The sequence below is a fragment of the Heloderma suspectum genome, chromosome 16, assembly GCF_057233095.1.
Source record: "Heloderma suspectum isolate Gila_16-S chromosome 16, 16-S_ref, whole genome shotgun sequence".
In the NCBI taxonomy this organism is placed as follows: domain Eukaryota; kingdom Metazoa; phylum Chordata; class Lepidosauria; order Squamata; family Helodermatidae; genus Heloderma; species Heloderma suspectum.
The window spans coordinates 931061-946188 of NC_139473.1; the positions used below are offsets into that span (position 1 = coordinate 931061).

General features: G+C 57.1%; 1 protein-coding gene across 3 annotated transcripts; it reads right to left on the reverse strand.

Moving 5' to 3' along the window:
- Window positions 1-288: 288 nt before the first annotated feature.
- On the reverse strand, window positions 289-15068 carry RILP (Rab interacting lysosomal protein). Of its 3 annotated transcripts, XR_014786138.1 has the most exons (9): window positions 12908-15068; window positions 11773-11896; window positions 8595-8716; window positions 8273-8467; window positions 7661-7809; window positions 6730-6852; window positions 2864-2947; window positions 1710-1955; window positions 1076-1144 (listed from the first exon to the last, which is right to left on the reverse strand). XR_014786138.1 is itself a non-coding variant. In XM_084822800.1 (8 exons), the coding sequence occupies exons 1-8, from the start codon at window positions 14210-14212 to the stop codon at window positions 1799-1801; spliced, it is 2238 nt and encodes a 745-aa protein (XP_084678926.1). In that variant the 5' UTR covers window positions 14213-15068; the 3' UTR covers window positions 289-1798. The 3 variants fall into 3 exon arrangements, 2 of the variants coding, with proteins under 2 accessions (XP_084678926.1, XP_084678925.1); XM_084822800.1 differs by having other exon boundaries at window positions 289-1934; XM_084822799.1 differs by having other exon boundaries at window positions 289-1955.
- Window positions 15069-15128: the final 60 nt, after the last annotated feature.

The window sequence follows — 15128 nt, forward strand, 5'->3', positions numbered from 1 at the left end:
AACTGTGTGTTCTGGGACTCTGCACAGCTTAGAAACTCAACTTTCATTTTGTTTAAGGCTGAAGAAGTCTCTAGTCCTCATGAAGTTGCGTCTGTTGGAAGCATTCTGAAGGAAGCGTTTGGCCATTGATCAGAGGACGAAGGGGAGGGTGCAGAGTGCTGGAGGACTGTGTGAAGTGCTTGTTCTCAGAATGGGTGAATCGGCCCTCACGCCCCAGACTTTGGAAAAAGCGAAATACAGCAAGCAGCATTCCGCTTAACTCAGAGTGACTCAAATCGGCAGCCGTCCTCAAACTAAATGGATTTTATTCTGTGTAGAAAGCCAGAAATCATGCATGCATTTTACAATCACTTGAAGAATCTCTAGGACCCTCACACCACTTTGGTTTATGTGCATGACCAAAATCCACAAGTTCTGCTGCTTTAAGTATGACCACAAGCTGTCCACAGTGGCACTTCTCCATTTGGCTGGAGGTTCTGGGCTAGTGGTGGCCAGTCGGCCACCAAGTTGCCTGTCATAAAAAACTTCCACGGGCTCCCAATCACTTTCCAGGCATGTGGGTATCTGAAGGGACCCCCGTCGGCTGGATCCTCCCCTTTCCTTGCAAGTTGCATCAGAGGCCTTGCTCCAGCTGGCAAATGGAGAGCTGGTCTTGGGAAGGGGTAGCCCAGTCCTGAAAAGCTCTCCCTGGAGACACTAGTCAGGCGACTCTTTAACTAGCTTTTCAGTGCCAGAAAATGGCAGTTTTATGCTCCTGAGCTATTGACAGACAAAGTGTCTCCCCTCCAGCTCGCATGTTTTACTGTTTTATTGCTGTGTTTACTGCTTTTTTAATTGCATCTTATTTTTAGCATCATATTGTTTCAGTGTTTATTTGTTTTATTTATTTATTTATTTTCTATACCGCCCAATAGCTGAAACTCTCTGGGTGGTTCACAAAAATTAAAACCAAACAGCACACAATAAAACAGTGTTAAAGGTAGGATGTTAATGTTTAGCACTGGGAGCTTCTGCGGATAAAAGTCTTTTCCATAAATAGATCCCCCCAATCTGTACAATTCTATGGAGGAAGCAATGGGCAGAAGATTTTTATTTTTTAGCACATGCTCCAGATGGAAGTCTTCCATTCAAGCAGACACAAAACCTGTAGGAAGTTTGAGATGCGATTATAAATCCACCTTCTCACATGCCCAGCCACCCGTTTAAGCACCTGATCCAAGTGCATTCAAAACGATGTTTCTGCCTTCCACATATCAAAAGCGCAAAAGGGCTTGATGCAGCCTGCGTGAAGTCAGTCTAAGGCGACGGGCAAAGTGGCTTGGCTTCCTCCAAGCTCTGCTAATCAGGACTGGTTGGAATCTTTTCTCAGTGGCGTCCGCATCTTCTCAAAAGGGCAGCTGACTTCCCCACCAACAGAACCCATTACGCAGAATAAAGAAAGCCACCTTTGCATGCATTCATGCAGGGAGAATGTCTGGGACATCCAGCATCTCCATCTGTGCCTCCTTCTCAGCGCTCGGGAATACATCCGCACACACCGCAGCAGCTCCTGTACGGGCTGCGGCCTCCAGTGGGAGCCTGACAGGATCCGGCAAACACAGGTGACGTGGGCCTCCAACTCTCCCCCATGGCCTGTGCTTTCCCCTCTCCCAAACTGGGCAGGCTACACCAAGGCGGTAGCATTCAGAACAAGCCAGAGCTTTTCCTACCAGCCAGGCGGGAACCTTCTCTGAGGCCTCAGCTCTGTGTGATCAGCCCAGACAGGGCACTGCTACAGACCCAGCCAGCAGGACCTGGTTCAGGCAAGGGGCGAGGCTTCATTTGGGGGGCTAGAACTACAGGAAGCAGGCTGCTCCTCCTCCGGACACGCATCTTGCGGATTAACGATCTCCCACGCTCCAGGGCTGCTTCCTGGTGAGCCGCTTTTGCTGTTTCTGCGATACCACAAGCCAAAACTAGAGAAAGAGACGGGGGGGGGGGTGTCGATTGTGATGGAGGACAAGAACTTCCCCACGGAAGATTTGCACACAGGACATTTACTTTGAAAGTCTTTTAACAGTCTTTTATTGCTGTCACAACTTAAAGCTTTAGATCGCTGCGTTTGGCTTAGAATAGTTTTTTCATTACATTTTGTGTGGGTAAGGAATGCTGCCAATGATGCAGCCAGGTTGCCCTGTGAGGGTTAATTCTGTGGGGCTGCACTCTCTCTCTCTCTGCTGTCAGCCTGAGGAGAGGGACGTGTGCATTTCTGCAGTGTGGAGATCACATTCGACAGGGCGGGAACCACAAAGCGCTCCACTGTTTTTTCTGCCCCAGGGCAGGAAACACCCCTTCTGTATGCAGCCCCCCAAACTGGTTTCAGTCAGTCCTTTACTCCAGGGAATCCTGGGGACTCGAAACATCATCCCTGGCCCCTGCTCCAAACTGCACTTCCCACTTCTCCTAAGGGAAAGCCATGCCTGCAAAAAGGGGTGTAGCGCTACTAAGCTGATAGCATAAATATGCTATCAGTCCAAGCAAAAATATGCTTTGAGGACAGAGCCGCATGCCAAATGCTTATCAATGCAAAATAATTCTTTGTGGCCACCCGGCCAATGGGCCTCTGGCTCCCAGCTGCTTCCAGGCCATTGCACCCCCCTGAATGCAGGCTGATTAAACTGGAGGCCACTTCCAATTAAACTGGTTCCGTTCTGGCTGCTTGGGTAGTGCCGGCTACATGGCAGCTCTGCCGCAGCTGCCACCTCCTCGCTCTGCTGTGTGGACTGGCCAGGGTGTGCTCCCAGCGCATTCTCATGCACTGTCTCATTTCCCCAAAGGTGAGCAGCAACGACCGCCCCTTGGCTAACAGGCACGGTAGACTTACAAGCTCCTGATTCGGGACCCGGGCAAGTGGCCATCCACACTGTCAGGGGGGGCCATCAGCCACATCCCCCCCCCTTCCTCCTCACTGGAACAAACAGAGCCAAAAAGAAACAAGCGTCAGAAGCCATTGGAGCAGATCAGCACCTGCGAATAAACTGGAATTGAAATTAAGAGGGGGGCATCTGAATTGTTGGTGTCGGGGGAGGTCTCGGGGCCCCCCACCCTTGGCACACGTGGACTCTGCCGCTGCAGCAACAGAGCAGAACAAAGAGCGCTCCGTAGTCCTTAGGCTGCACTCAAGTTTCAACCTCGCCTCCAGTTGCACGCTGGGTGTTCCTGTGATTCTGCACTGCAGTGTTAATGAACTTCTGAAACGCAGTCCGTTCACTTTCAGCCGCTTCTCGGGCGCCTGATGCGTCCCACCCTTCAATCCATATATATTTAATAGTTCAATCTATAGTTCACTCGTAACAGTTCATCAGGCTAGGAGGAGGCTTCTTTCGGACCATACAATTCTGTCCAATGGTTGCGGGGGGGGGGAGGTGTCATTGAATGGCACGAGTTGTGCTGGGAAGCAGCCAGAAGTGGATTCCGGCTCTGTTCATGGCCTGAGCACCAAGATCATGTCCAAATGAAGCACTCTCCACTAGAACAGCCTTCCTCAACCTAGGCCCTCCAGATGTGTCGGCACTACAACTCCCAGAATCCCCCAGCCAGCAGAGCTGGGCATTGAGTAATCAGAACTGATGCAGGGAATTCCCTGGGGCAAATGCTTCTGATCACGTGCAGAGTTGGCCACCTTCCTTCCCCACTCAAAGGAGTGTTAACTTCACTTCCCCCCACAACTACCAGCCTGTTTGTGATCTCGGCCGTAGTGGGCATGCATGGCTGGTGTGCTCTGGGACTTCGTGCAAAATGTTTGCCCTGGCCCAAATCTGGTTGTGGGTGTGGAAAGTAGCAGTTAAGGAAACTCCAGTTTCCTTTTTTTGAAAAATAAGTTAGTAAGCCTCTGAGGGTGGGTGGGAAAAGGCTGATTACTGGCTGATTTTGTAAGAAGCTGCTGTAATGTTGCATCTGAGCTGCAAATCGGAGAGTCCCCAATTCAGATCTTGCCTCTGTGATGGACTCAATAGGTGGTGGCCTTAGGCAAGCCACCCTCTCTGAGACTCAGTGCCTCCCCCTCCCCCCACATCTACAATATGGCAGATAATTATACTGACTGACCTTACAGGGTTGTTGTAAGGATCACAACGACATCATTCCGGGGGAGTGCTTGGGACACACAAAAGCGCTATACAAATGGCAGGTTCTGTACTATTGTATGTGGCTGCCTCAGGGCCTGGTCACGTGATTCGTCCCTCTAAGCCAGGGGTGGGCAATTTGTGGCCCTCCGGGTGTTTTGGCTGACAACTCCTATCAACCCTAGCCAGCACAGTCAATGGTGAGGGATCATGAAAATTGCAGGCCAAAACACCTGGAGGGCCAGAAGCTGCCCCAGCCCCACTCCAAGCCCCGTTTAGTCTACTCTGACTGTGAGTGGTTCCCTGGGTCTCCAGCAGAGAAAGAGAGAGATGGGCCAGCAGGGTGTATGTGCTTCCCTTGACCTGCTCCTGGAGCCCTTTTCTTAACTGGAGAAGCCGGGGATTGAACCTGGGAGCTCCTGCATGCCAAGCTCGACTGATGCCCCCTTTCAGCCCAGTCAGTGTGCAGGCTGAGGGCATCCTACCACTTTAGGCACGGCCCATTCAGACTCGGAGACGGAGCGGTTGTCCAGCTTCAAAGAGCGTGGGTGCCCACCCTTGCCAAAAGTTGAGGGCCAGCTCCAGTACCACTGTGCGTGTGGGTGTGCGCACACGTTCATTTATGTTTGCACACAAGCTGCCAAACAGAGTGAGCGTGAGCACAGCAAGATTTTGGGCCAAGGAAGTCCAGGGCACTCTTTGATACAAGCAGAGGGAAGAGCGAGAGAGACGTGCCAAGTGGGGGCACGAGTTTCCCGTCTCCTGCCATGTGCGCGCGTGTGGAGGGGGCAGGGTGTGCTCCTGTGTCCCAAAGTCAGACCAGGGGCGTTGCTAGGCACTGACAAGATTCGGGGTCCTGTCCCACAGAACACAAATTGCCATGAAATCTGCATATGATATAAATAGTAATTTATCATTACTAGGACTTATTTGGACTTATCACAGGAGGCAAAGCTTACCAATTAATTTCCCATCCAAACCATCTCAAACACAATACATTCTTCAATTAATTTGCACCCTGACCCAGATCATCCCAAACCAATGGAAACATATTTTTTCTTAAGCTTAATTACCATGCAGGGGAAGATTTTTTTGCCAGGGTAGGGGGAGGCTGTTGCAGCATGTGGGAAGGGGGGAGTTCACGCTTCCCTCCCCAGCTCCAATCCCCCCCGAAAACTGCCCCTGAATGGCAACTAAACTGCGGCGAAAAACCTTCCATCTGCACCAAGGGACACTCAGGGCTCTGAGGAAGAGACCTAGCAACACCCCTGAGCCCCAGCACTCCTCCATGAATGGCCAGCGCCAACCTCCTCCCTTGTATCTCCCAAAGGACAAGGTTGCAATGACGGGAGCCATGGGGGGGATCATCGGGCGCCAACCCACAACTAACCCAGAGAAGCCACAAGAGATAGGTGTGGGAGGAGACAGACGGGCAGGGGCTTAAGATGAGAGGAGACAAATATAGAAGGTGGTGACGGCTCCATGGGGTAGTTTGCAGTCTCCATGGACGCGGAGACGTTTGCCTCCCTCTCTCATAATACTAGGACCCAATGGGGCCATCCCATGAAGCTGAGTGGCGGGCGATTCAGGACAGACAAAAGGAAGTCCTCCTTCACTCAGCACATAGTTAATTCTATCAAACTGTGGAACTCGCTGCCACAAGACATAGTAATGGCCGCCACCCTGGATGGCTTTCAAAGGGGGTTAAACAAATTCCTGGAGGAGGAGGAGACTATCGATGGCTGCTAGTCCTGATGGGTAAATACTACCTCCTGGGCGGGAGGCGCTGCCTGTCCTGCTTGGGGGTTTCCCACTGGAGCAGCTACTCGGGTCACTGTGTGAACAGAATGCTGGACTAGATGGAGCCTTGTGGCAGCAAATTCCACAGTCGAGCTGTGCACTGGGTGAGGAAGGGCTTCCTCTCATCTGTCCTGAACCTCTCCCGCCTGACAGCTGTCAGCAGGCCTGCCCCATAGGCGGATGAGCTCCACAACCAGGCTCTGCTGGGAAAGGGGGAAGGGAAGGACGCCTGATGCTGCGGGGAGGGAACGCAGGGAAGGCTCTCCACAGCCCAGCTCCACGGCGCTCCGCTCCGGGCAGAGGTGGAAGCAACAGGCATTCACTCCATCAAGGGCAGGGAGGCAGCCTTCCACTCCCGTAGGGGAAAACTCCAGCCACCGCCAGCCCCATCACGAAGCAAAGGGGGCAGCCCCACGTCCGTTCCAAAGCTTCATGCACAGACGCATGCTCAAAAATAAAAACGAAGTTATGAAATGCACTTTCCGTAGCAAACATATGCTTGGGCGGGGAGGCGGGAAGGGCCACCACCACCACCAGACAAGAGCAGCGGAAAGGGAAGACGCCATGCGTTCGCTCAGTGCAAAGCAGGAGAGCAACCCACCCCCGCCCCCGAGATGGGGCTGGGCATGACCCACAATACTCCCCAGAGTGGCCTCCTCCAGCTGGGACGAGCCATCCCCCTCATCTTTGGGGCTCAGGAGCCCCCCGCGCCCCCCAAGTCCCAAAGCCACTGCTGGCACAGAGTCCACCAGAAGCCCCCCGTGCTCCTCCAGCCACGACTTCCAGCTGTGCCAAGGCCACCCTCAGCTCCTGCAGGTCTCCTCACCTGCTCCCCGCATCCTCCACCGTCCCCAGCATCTTGGCCCAGATCTTCTTGCGCTGCTTCTTGACAGTGGTTCTCACGGCATCCAGGAGGATCTCAGGGACCCGCTCGTTATTAAGCAGTTCCCTGCAGGGGGGGATGGCAGACACTGGAATTTCAGGGGAGCCTCCAAGGGAAAGAGGTCTCCCCCCAGCCCCACCCACCTGCTCTCCATGACTAACATGCCCACCCACTGGCTAACATGCCCACCCACCTGCTCTCCATGATTGGCCCAGGTCGGCGTGGGGGCTCGGTCAGCCCGAGGGCCAAGTTCCAATTTGGAACAGCTCTCGGGGGCCGCACACCAGGGGTGGGCAGTGCCCAACATGCCAGCCTGTTTCAGCTGAAAGCGCTTCCTGCCAGGAGCTCGGCCTCGGAGCTGCATTTCAGCCGTTTGGGGTGGGGGACTACCCATCAGTGGTGGAGCAGAAAGGGGTGGGGCCTTCTGGGGAGCCCTAGAGGGCCAGATTGGGACCCCACCCAGGCTGGATTCAGCCCCCAGAACAGAGGTTCCACACCCCTGGCCCAGAGCCTCCAAAACTGGGAGAGGGGACCGGGGAACCATTCTTCCCCACATTGTTTTGTCCCAAAGGCTGGGGTGCAGCCAGCCAGCCTCATGCCAGCTGGGGATGACAGGGGCTGCAGTCCGACCTCACCAGGGTGGGGGAGGCTGCAACACCTTTGCCTCTGGCTGGACAAGACCCCGGCCCTGGGCAGTCCCGCCAGCACCGTCCCTCTCTGTGGCTGATGGGCAGGCGACCCTGGGCCCGGTCATCCGAACCAAAGCAGATGCACCGCTTGGAGAAGCTGCCTGTCTTGGTGCACCATGGCTGACCCGACCCATTGGGCCCGGGCTGGCTGCCCCCTCCCCACCCTGGATTCCGCCAGGACTGACCGCTGGTAATATGCCAGCTCCTCCTGCACCAGGAAGAGGCTGGTCTTGAGTTCGTTGCGCTCTTGCAGGATCTGCTGCAGCTCATCCCGGGAGAAGGAGCCCCGTCCAGGCAGCCCTGGGCCTGATGCTGCTGCCGCCTCCACACCCTCCTGGGAAAAGAGGGGAGAGATGAGCTCTGAAGGCGGCTCTCCTAACCTGCTACCCCAGGCTCAGAAAGGCCCTCACAGCCCCCACCCCCCATGCCCAAAATCTCTCTAGGGCTCTGCAAGAGAGAGGCAGAAGACAGATTTGTGCAAGGGGGCCTGGATTCCACAGGATAAGGGAGCAGTGTTCTGCAGAGTTCCTTATGGAGCCCCATCTCCTCCTGACAGCCCGCATGTCACTGGAGAGTTCACGGGACCTCGCCCATTTCAGGCAGGCTGTGGTTGCTCACAAGGGGCTGGAAACTTGTTGCCCACTAAGTAAAATGAAAGAAGGTTTTCAGGATGCCAAGATTCGGGCAGTGCAGGAAGAAGAGCCAGGAACGTCCACAGCACAACTGTAGCCTCCTGAAGGTAGCCTTGGCCCCCAGAAGGATCCCCCCCGCCGCCATTCTTAGGTAGCCTCGCTCACCGCGACGCCTGTCTGTGAGGGCTCCGCTGGTGCCCCAACCCTGCTCAGCCTCTCCACTTCCTGACGGGCCTCCAGCACCAGGTTCTCCAGGTCTTCCTTCTTCTCCAGGGCACTCTTGAGCTGTGCCTGGACAACGGCCAGTTTGCGGCGGAGCTCTTCGTTCATGGACATGAAGCGGTTGAGCTGCTCCTGCAGCTGGAGAGCCAGACACAGCACCACGCTTAGCAGGGCAGGGCAGGGCGAGGGGCCCTCCACCCTCCTGGGCCCCTCGAGGGTGGCCGCTCTGCCCACCCGCCCCGCCTGGGGCCAGGAGGAGCCTTACCGCCTCAGTGTCCCGGGCCTTGCACAGGATGTCGTGGGCCTGCGCGCGGATCTCATCCCGCTGCTTGTCCACCACTTCCTTGAGCCGCAGCATCAGCTCCCTCTCTTTGCGCGAGGTGCTGTCTGGATGGAGCCAGAGAACAACCGAGTAGCAGCCCCTGATCAGCCAGTCCTTTTGCTGACCTCCTGCTCTGAGGGGCTCACCCCATCATCACCATCCCAAACCCCTGCAAGGCTCCCTGCACTGGGAACTGTAATCCTCTGTGTATGTGTGCACTATGCATTAGAACCGCAACATTTAGTTGATCTTGCAGGTTACTCAATTGAGGGAGCAATCCTACCAGGATAGGCAGCTGCCTTCGAACTTGGAGGTGACCGCCTATCCAACGCAGGGCAGGAGAAGCATGGGGGGGAATCATCCCCTCCATGCTTCAGCTGCCTTGCATTTGTGGCAAGACAGCCGATTTCAGCTGTCTAGCCACAGGAAGTCAGAGTGTGGGAAGTGCCGGCTGGACATCATGTTGGGTGTGTCATACTGGATTTCCGACTTCCCTGCCCCAGAATGCCCCCAGGAATGCCCCATTTTCTCCACTCTGCGCTCCTCTCCTGAGCACAGAGCATGGGGCCATTCCGCACTGCCTACGAGGCAGTGAGGGAGGGGGTGAAGGTCGGTTCTTAGGGAACCGATCTATCCTATGGCCGTCTAGCCACTGACTAGTGGCCATAGGATTGCACCCTAAGTTAACTTCTTGTTTATGGAGTACAGAAGCAGCCCTCATCAAGCAGAAGCAGCCTGATTTTCATGCAAGAATTTACAAATCCCAGAGGGATGAGAAGCCAGATCCCTCCTCTCTCACACAGGACAGCACTGGTGGCGTCCTGTGCATGCAGCATCTAAAGCCAAGGTAGGCATCCTCATGCCCTCCAGATGTTTTAGACTACAACTCCCATCAGCCCCAGCCACCATGGCCAATGGTCAGGGATTCAGGGACTTGTAGTCCAAAACACCTGGAGGGCACCAGCTCACCTGGTCCTGTGCACTTTCCCCCACATCCTTTAGAGCTTTCAGTTTATTCATGCAAATGTTTACACAGATCTCATTATCTAATTAACTGAACCCCATGATCCAACAACTAAGATTTCTTTAGTGGAGCGATAGCCTGAGAACCCGTGATTTCAGTTTCCTTTCCCCAGTGCGGAGAGTTTCATTCTAATTGGTTCTGGGTTTAGCTCCATTTCATTTCTGTGTATGGTTTTCAATTACATTATGTTTTTACCGCGCAACTGTGAGCTGCCTCGAGGCAAGAAGACAAAATCAACATGCTTTATAATATAGCAAGACTGGAAGTGTGGACAGGAGGGGATTAACGGAGTGCGATGTACTGCTGGCCTTAACAGTCCTGGAAGAGTTGCCAAGGACTTTCCTCCTGCCAGGGAGACCGGCCGATTGTGCCAAATAACTTGGAAAATACTGAAAAGAGGCTGCCTCTCCCCGCCATCCCAGCCAAAGGTGATGAAATCTGGGTGTCTGTGGGGAATGAGAACAAGATGACAGTTTGAGACTGATAAACACTCAGAGACAGCGCAAGCTTAGGCTTGGTAAGCAAGGAGCATGCTGGTGCGCTCACTGCCTCTCCCTAGAGATCTGATGTTGGGCGCTGGATTTGGCTGTCTGCTGGAGCGTTTCAAGCTGGGGCCCCACCCGGGCTCAGCCTGTATAGCTGTAAATAAACTCAAACATCGCAGCACACCGTTAGCCTCCGGTGACCTCTTTCCAAACACATCTGGGCAAGCGCTGCACCAGTGGAACTTCTCACTGCTCAAAGAAGCAAGGTGAGTGTAACAATCAGGCATTTTAACAAAATCAACAAATCTTGTGGCTTATGCCAAAATACATGTATCAGTCTTTAAGGTGACACAAGACTCTTGAGTTTGCTGCAACAGCTAACACAGATAGCCCCCCGGCAGCTGTTTCTAAAAATGCTTCCTCTCTGTCCAGACAGAGCCCAAGGAAGTTTGCTTGCCAACCATGACACAAAGCCCCAGCAAGGCCTTTTGGTGGGCCGGTGAGCGCCCAACGGGCTTTAAACGAGGCAAGATGTCACCCACTCAGCCACCAAGAAAGAGAAAGTGCTGCCTGTGAGCTAGAACCACAACTCCCATGGCATTTCACCACCACTTTTGCTTTCAGTTTAAGGCCTCAAGGATTTGCAAGCAGGACAGGAAGGCCTGGCGTGCTATGGTCCATGGGGTCACGAAGAGTCGGACATGACTGAACGACTGAACAACAACAACCAGGCACAGAAGTAGCATTCGGCCTTTCCACACCTCTCAAATGGGCTGCCAGCGGGGCTCTGACCCCATCATTGCTTTTAGGAAGGCCCTGGAAACTTCCCTGTTCAACCCAGCCTCCCCCGACTATGTTCTACTGGACTGTTCTAGTTACTAGCTGCAGCCATGCTGCAGGTTTTTAATACTGCCTAGGCCAAATGATTTATGGCTGGTATTTGTTGTTATGATTTTTTAAAACTGTTTTATTACTTTATTGTTCTATTTTATTGTTATAAGCTGCCTTGGGAGGGCTCCTGCCACCAAAAAGGTGGTCTAGAACGGCCTTAAATAAAACAACAACAACCCATTTAAAAATGGGGCGCAAGACCGAGTAGCTGTGTCACTTGCCAGCAGCCACAAGCACTATCCAATACCTGCCCACAACCCTTGGGTTTCCACAAAGCCACGTCTACCTAAACAACAAGAAAGGCGGCCGAGTGCCTCGGAAGTATCCCTTAACTGAAACAGGAGTGCAGCACTCCGGCAGGGCCTCGGGATTATTTGTGCTAACACACCTTGCTTGGAAAGGCCCTTTCCATCCAGTCCTCATACCCAATTTTCTCTCCAGCTGGGCAAGCCACACTTACAGAAGGAAGAGGAAAACCCAAAGCGAAACACAAGCCATGCCAGAGTCCCTGAACTTTCCTGGGGCAGAAGGAGGGGCGAGCATCAGCCAAATAGCACCAGCCCCTCCCAGTGCACATTTACACCCTCACGAGGCAGGTGAGTGTGCGCCCCACCCTGGAGATGCCGCACAGCCAGGCAAAGCAACCCCGCCCCAGTCAATCCAGATGTAGGGCAGCCAACTACTGGCCCTGTTCATGGCACAGCCCTCCCCAACCTCTCACCTTCCTGGGCCTGGCTGCCAGCCAGCCGGGCCACAAGCCCCTGGTTCTCCTCTTCCAGCTGGGCCAGGTGGCTCCGAAGGCAGCACTCTCTCTCCCGGACCTCGGCGAGTTCCTGCTCCAGGGCCTGCAAGGGGGGGGGATCAAACCAGGCTCAAGGACCAAGCCGTGGGTGCGCAGGGGGGGCTGTGACCTTCGGGCTCTGCTAGACTCGCCAGCATCGCGCCCATCAGGAGGAGCTACCTGTTCAGGGGACACTGAGGGGGTCTGTGGGAAGAAGGTAGTTCTTTGGGGTAGTTTTGGGGCCTCTCGGGACAGCTGGAGTCCTCCAGAGGCAGAAACCAGGGAGAAGGGCAGCAAGGCTCAAGAGACATCCCTGCCCCAGAACATACACACACCCTCGCACACCCACTCCTCTGGTTCAGCTCTATTCAGGGCCCCCAAACCAGCCTTGCCTGCCCCCCTCCAGGCATCTAAAGGGACACCATAAGGTCAGAAGCTCATCCCAACCACCGTTGGGGTGGGGCAGAAACCTGAGGAAGAGAACAGATCACCTCCAGCCCGAACCCAGGAAGGTCCCTACTGCCTTACGGGCCCCTTGGTCCATGTTGATAGGACCATTGACATGGAGCTCTCCAGGGCTTCAGGCAGGATTCTTTCCTGGCCCTACCCAGGGATGCTGCCAGGGACTGAACCTGGGACCTCCGGCATGCAAAGCAGGGGCTTGACCACTTCAACCCTTCCCCGAAAAATAAAGGTTCTAGTCCTCATGGGTCTGAATAAAAGGCTGCTTTAAATAGGAACTGCCTTGCACCGAATAACGCCCTGGTCCCATCTCGCTCTCGATTTCTGCCTCAAGCAGGGAAAGATCCCCGGAGAAGCCGCCGGGGACTTTCTGCGTGCAAAGCAGCGACTCCGCCAGGGAGTCTCCCCCCCCCCCCCGCCCTTTGCTACTGCCGCCGCCGCCGCCGCCGCCGCCGCAGCAGCAACAATGCCCAGCCGGCCCGGGGTCACTCGGCACAGTCCTGCCCAGCGGAAAGGGGCCCCAAAGCCGTCGCCGGGGCTGCAGCACGCACAGAGTTGCCCGCGAGCCTCTGAGCGCGTACAGACTGCGCTCACCCCAGCTCTCCCCTCGCACCTGAGCTGAGTCCTGCGCCGGGGCCGGACACGGCTGCCCGCCGGAGGACGCGGCCGAGGACGCCTCCTCGGCCCGCCCCGGCCCGCCGCCCTCCGGCCCGGCCCGGCCTCCGCCGGCCGCGGCGAGCGCCTCGAGCAGCTCCAGCAGGCGCACCACCTGCGCCACCAGCCCGGCCACGGCGCCCGGCCCGAAGAGGCCCGACAGCCGCTGCAGCTCCGAGCCCAGCGCCCCCGCCAGGCGGTACACGGCCGCAGGCGAGGGCGCCGCCGGCCCCGCCGCCGCCTCCATGGAGCCGCCTCGACGTGCGCAGCAGGAGCCGCCGCGCGCCTCTGAGCGGCCGTCGCCCGCCCCGCCCCGCGCCCGGGCAGGGCAGGGCAGGGCAGCCGCTGCCCCCGGTGGGCGGAGGAGGGCGCTCCGCCTCCTGCCGGGCGGCTCCGCCTCCCGGCCCCGGCCCGCGGCCGGCCTGGCGCGGGCCGAGGGGCCTCCCGCCGCCGCGCCGCCGCCCAAGGAAGGGCCCTGCGCCTGGCGCCGCCCGCGAAGCCAAGGCGTCGAGCCCGTGGGCGAGAGCGCGACTCGCGGGACCCGGCTGCCAGGCCCCCTCGGCGACTCTGGGCCAGCGGCGGACTCTCGGCCTGGCCTCCCTCGCAGGGTTGTTGCGAGGCTAGCACGGCGCGGAGGAGGAGGGCCGAGGAAGCGCCTTGGGCAGCTCGGAGGGAAAGGCGGGCCGCGAGCGGGGGATGAGGCGGGCCCCGCCGGGCGCCTCGGCCCTTGGGCTCCCCGGTGCCTGCTCCGCCCGGGCGGCTCTTCAAGAGGCTTTCGAGCGCTGCAGAGCGGCACTTGTCGGCGCGGCGCGGCGGCCCAGGCGGGCGTCGAGAGAGCTGTCCGCCGCCCATGGCGAGGCTCTTTCCCCGGGACGGGTCCTCCGCGCCGCCTGTCCAAAGGCATCGCCTCGTCGAGCTTCTGCTTCTGAAAAGGGGCTCGACAGGCTTCGTTTCGTGAACCGCCTCGGGCATCTCTGCGGAACGGCGAGCGAGGAGGCTGGCATACAATAAGTAAATACGAGTGGACCGGGAAGGAGCGAAGCCTCCCGCCAGCGCGCCCCCGCCCCCGCCGGGACATGGAGCTGGGTCCCCCTCCGGGGCAGCCGCCAGGTCCGGCCCGGGCCAGGCTGTGGAGAGACGGAGGCAGGCGTGTGGGACCGTCGGAGGCGTGTTCTGCTTCCCGCGCCGATGGCCAGAGAGGGCCAAGAGCGGGGGGGGGGGCGCCTGAGGCGGGCAGCTCCGGCCCCCGCGCAGAGGCGGGCATGAAGCCGGGCTCGGTCTCTGGGCCTGGGAAGGCGGGCTCGCGATCGGGACCATCTGCTTGGGGAAGAGCCGAGCTTTCTGAAGCGGCCCATTGGCCGGAAGGTCGCCCAGAGCCGGGGCAGCGGAGTGTGGGCCGCCCCAAAGGCGGTTGGCCGGAGGGTCCTGCGGGAGCAAATATTAGGAGCTGTGGCGCGCCTGGGTGGGGAGCCCGGCCGGAGCGAGGCCTGTGGAGGGCGCCCGGGGAAGGCGTCCGCTGGAGGAAAGAGGGCCCGGCGTCCGGGCGGCTGAGCTGAGAGCGGGGAGGCAGGAGCCGAAGGAGGCCTGCAAGCAGGGAGAGGAAGACTCCCCGAGCAGCCTTCGGAGGAAGGAGGCCTGAGTGACAGCTGGGGGTGGAGCAGCTGCTGGACCAGAGTGAAGACTTCAGGAGAAGTGTGGGGAATGGCGTGGAAGGTGGAGACTGGCCCACCACTGGATCCAACTGAAGACTCAGGCGAAGCCTGGAGAACAGCACAGAAGGTGGTCTGGCGCCTGGAACCCACACTGAAGGCTCCAGAAGGAACTTCAGTAACAGCTAACGGAGGCGATGCGGAGGTTGAGCAGGTGCTGGACCGGACTGACGACTTCAGGAGAAGCGTGGGGAATAGTGTGGAAGGTTCTAGGTGGAAGCTGAACCTGACCAGGAAGAAGACTGCCTTTCAAGCTCTCTTGTTAGGCCTGCGAGTTAACTGGGGTGGGGCTTCCGCTCCCAACTGGGGGCAAGATTAACCATAGAAGCCCTCTTTTAAAAGTAGCTACAGTCTCCTTAACATTGTAAGTCTTCTTTGTAATGGAAAAACTGCATTGTTGTTTTTTTGGCACCACTGACCTGTTTTGTCTCGCCTCTAATGACCAGTTACTTTAAGGGGAAAGGCATAGAT

Coding starts and splice junctions, on each gene's coding strand:
- RILP (XM_084822799.1), bottom strand. CDS start 14,212: ATGCCCGCCTCTGCGCGGGGGCCGGAGCTGCCCGCCTCAGGCGCCCCC. Junction 11,897..12,907: donor CGGCGCAGGACTCAGCTCAG/GTGCGAGGGGAG, acceptor CCCCCCTTGCAG/GCCCTGGAGCAGGAACTCGC. Junction 2,948..6,729: donor GTGGAGGATGCGGGGAGCAG/GTGAGGAGACCT, acceptor TGTTTGTTCCAG/TGAGGAGGAAGGGGGGGGGA.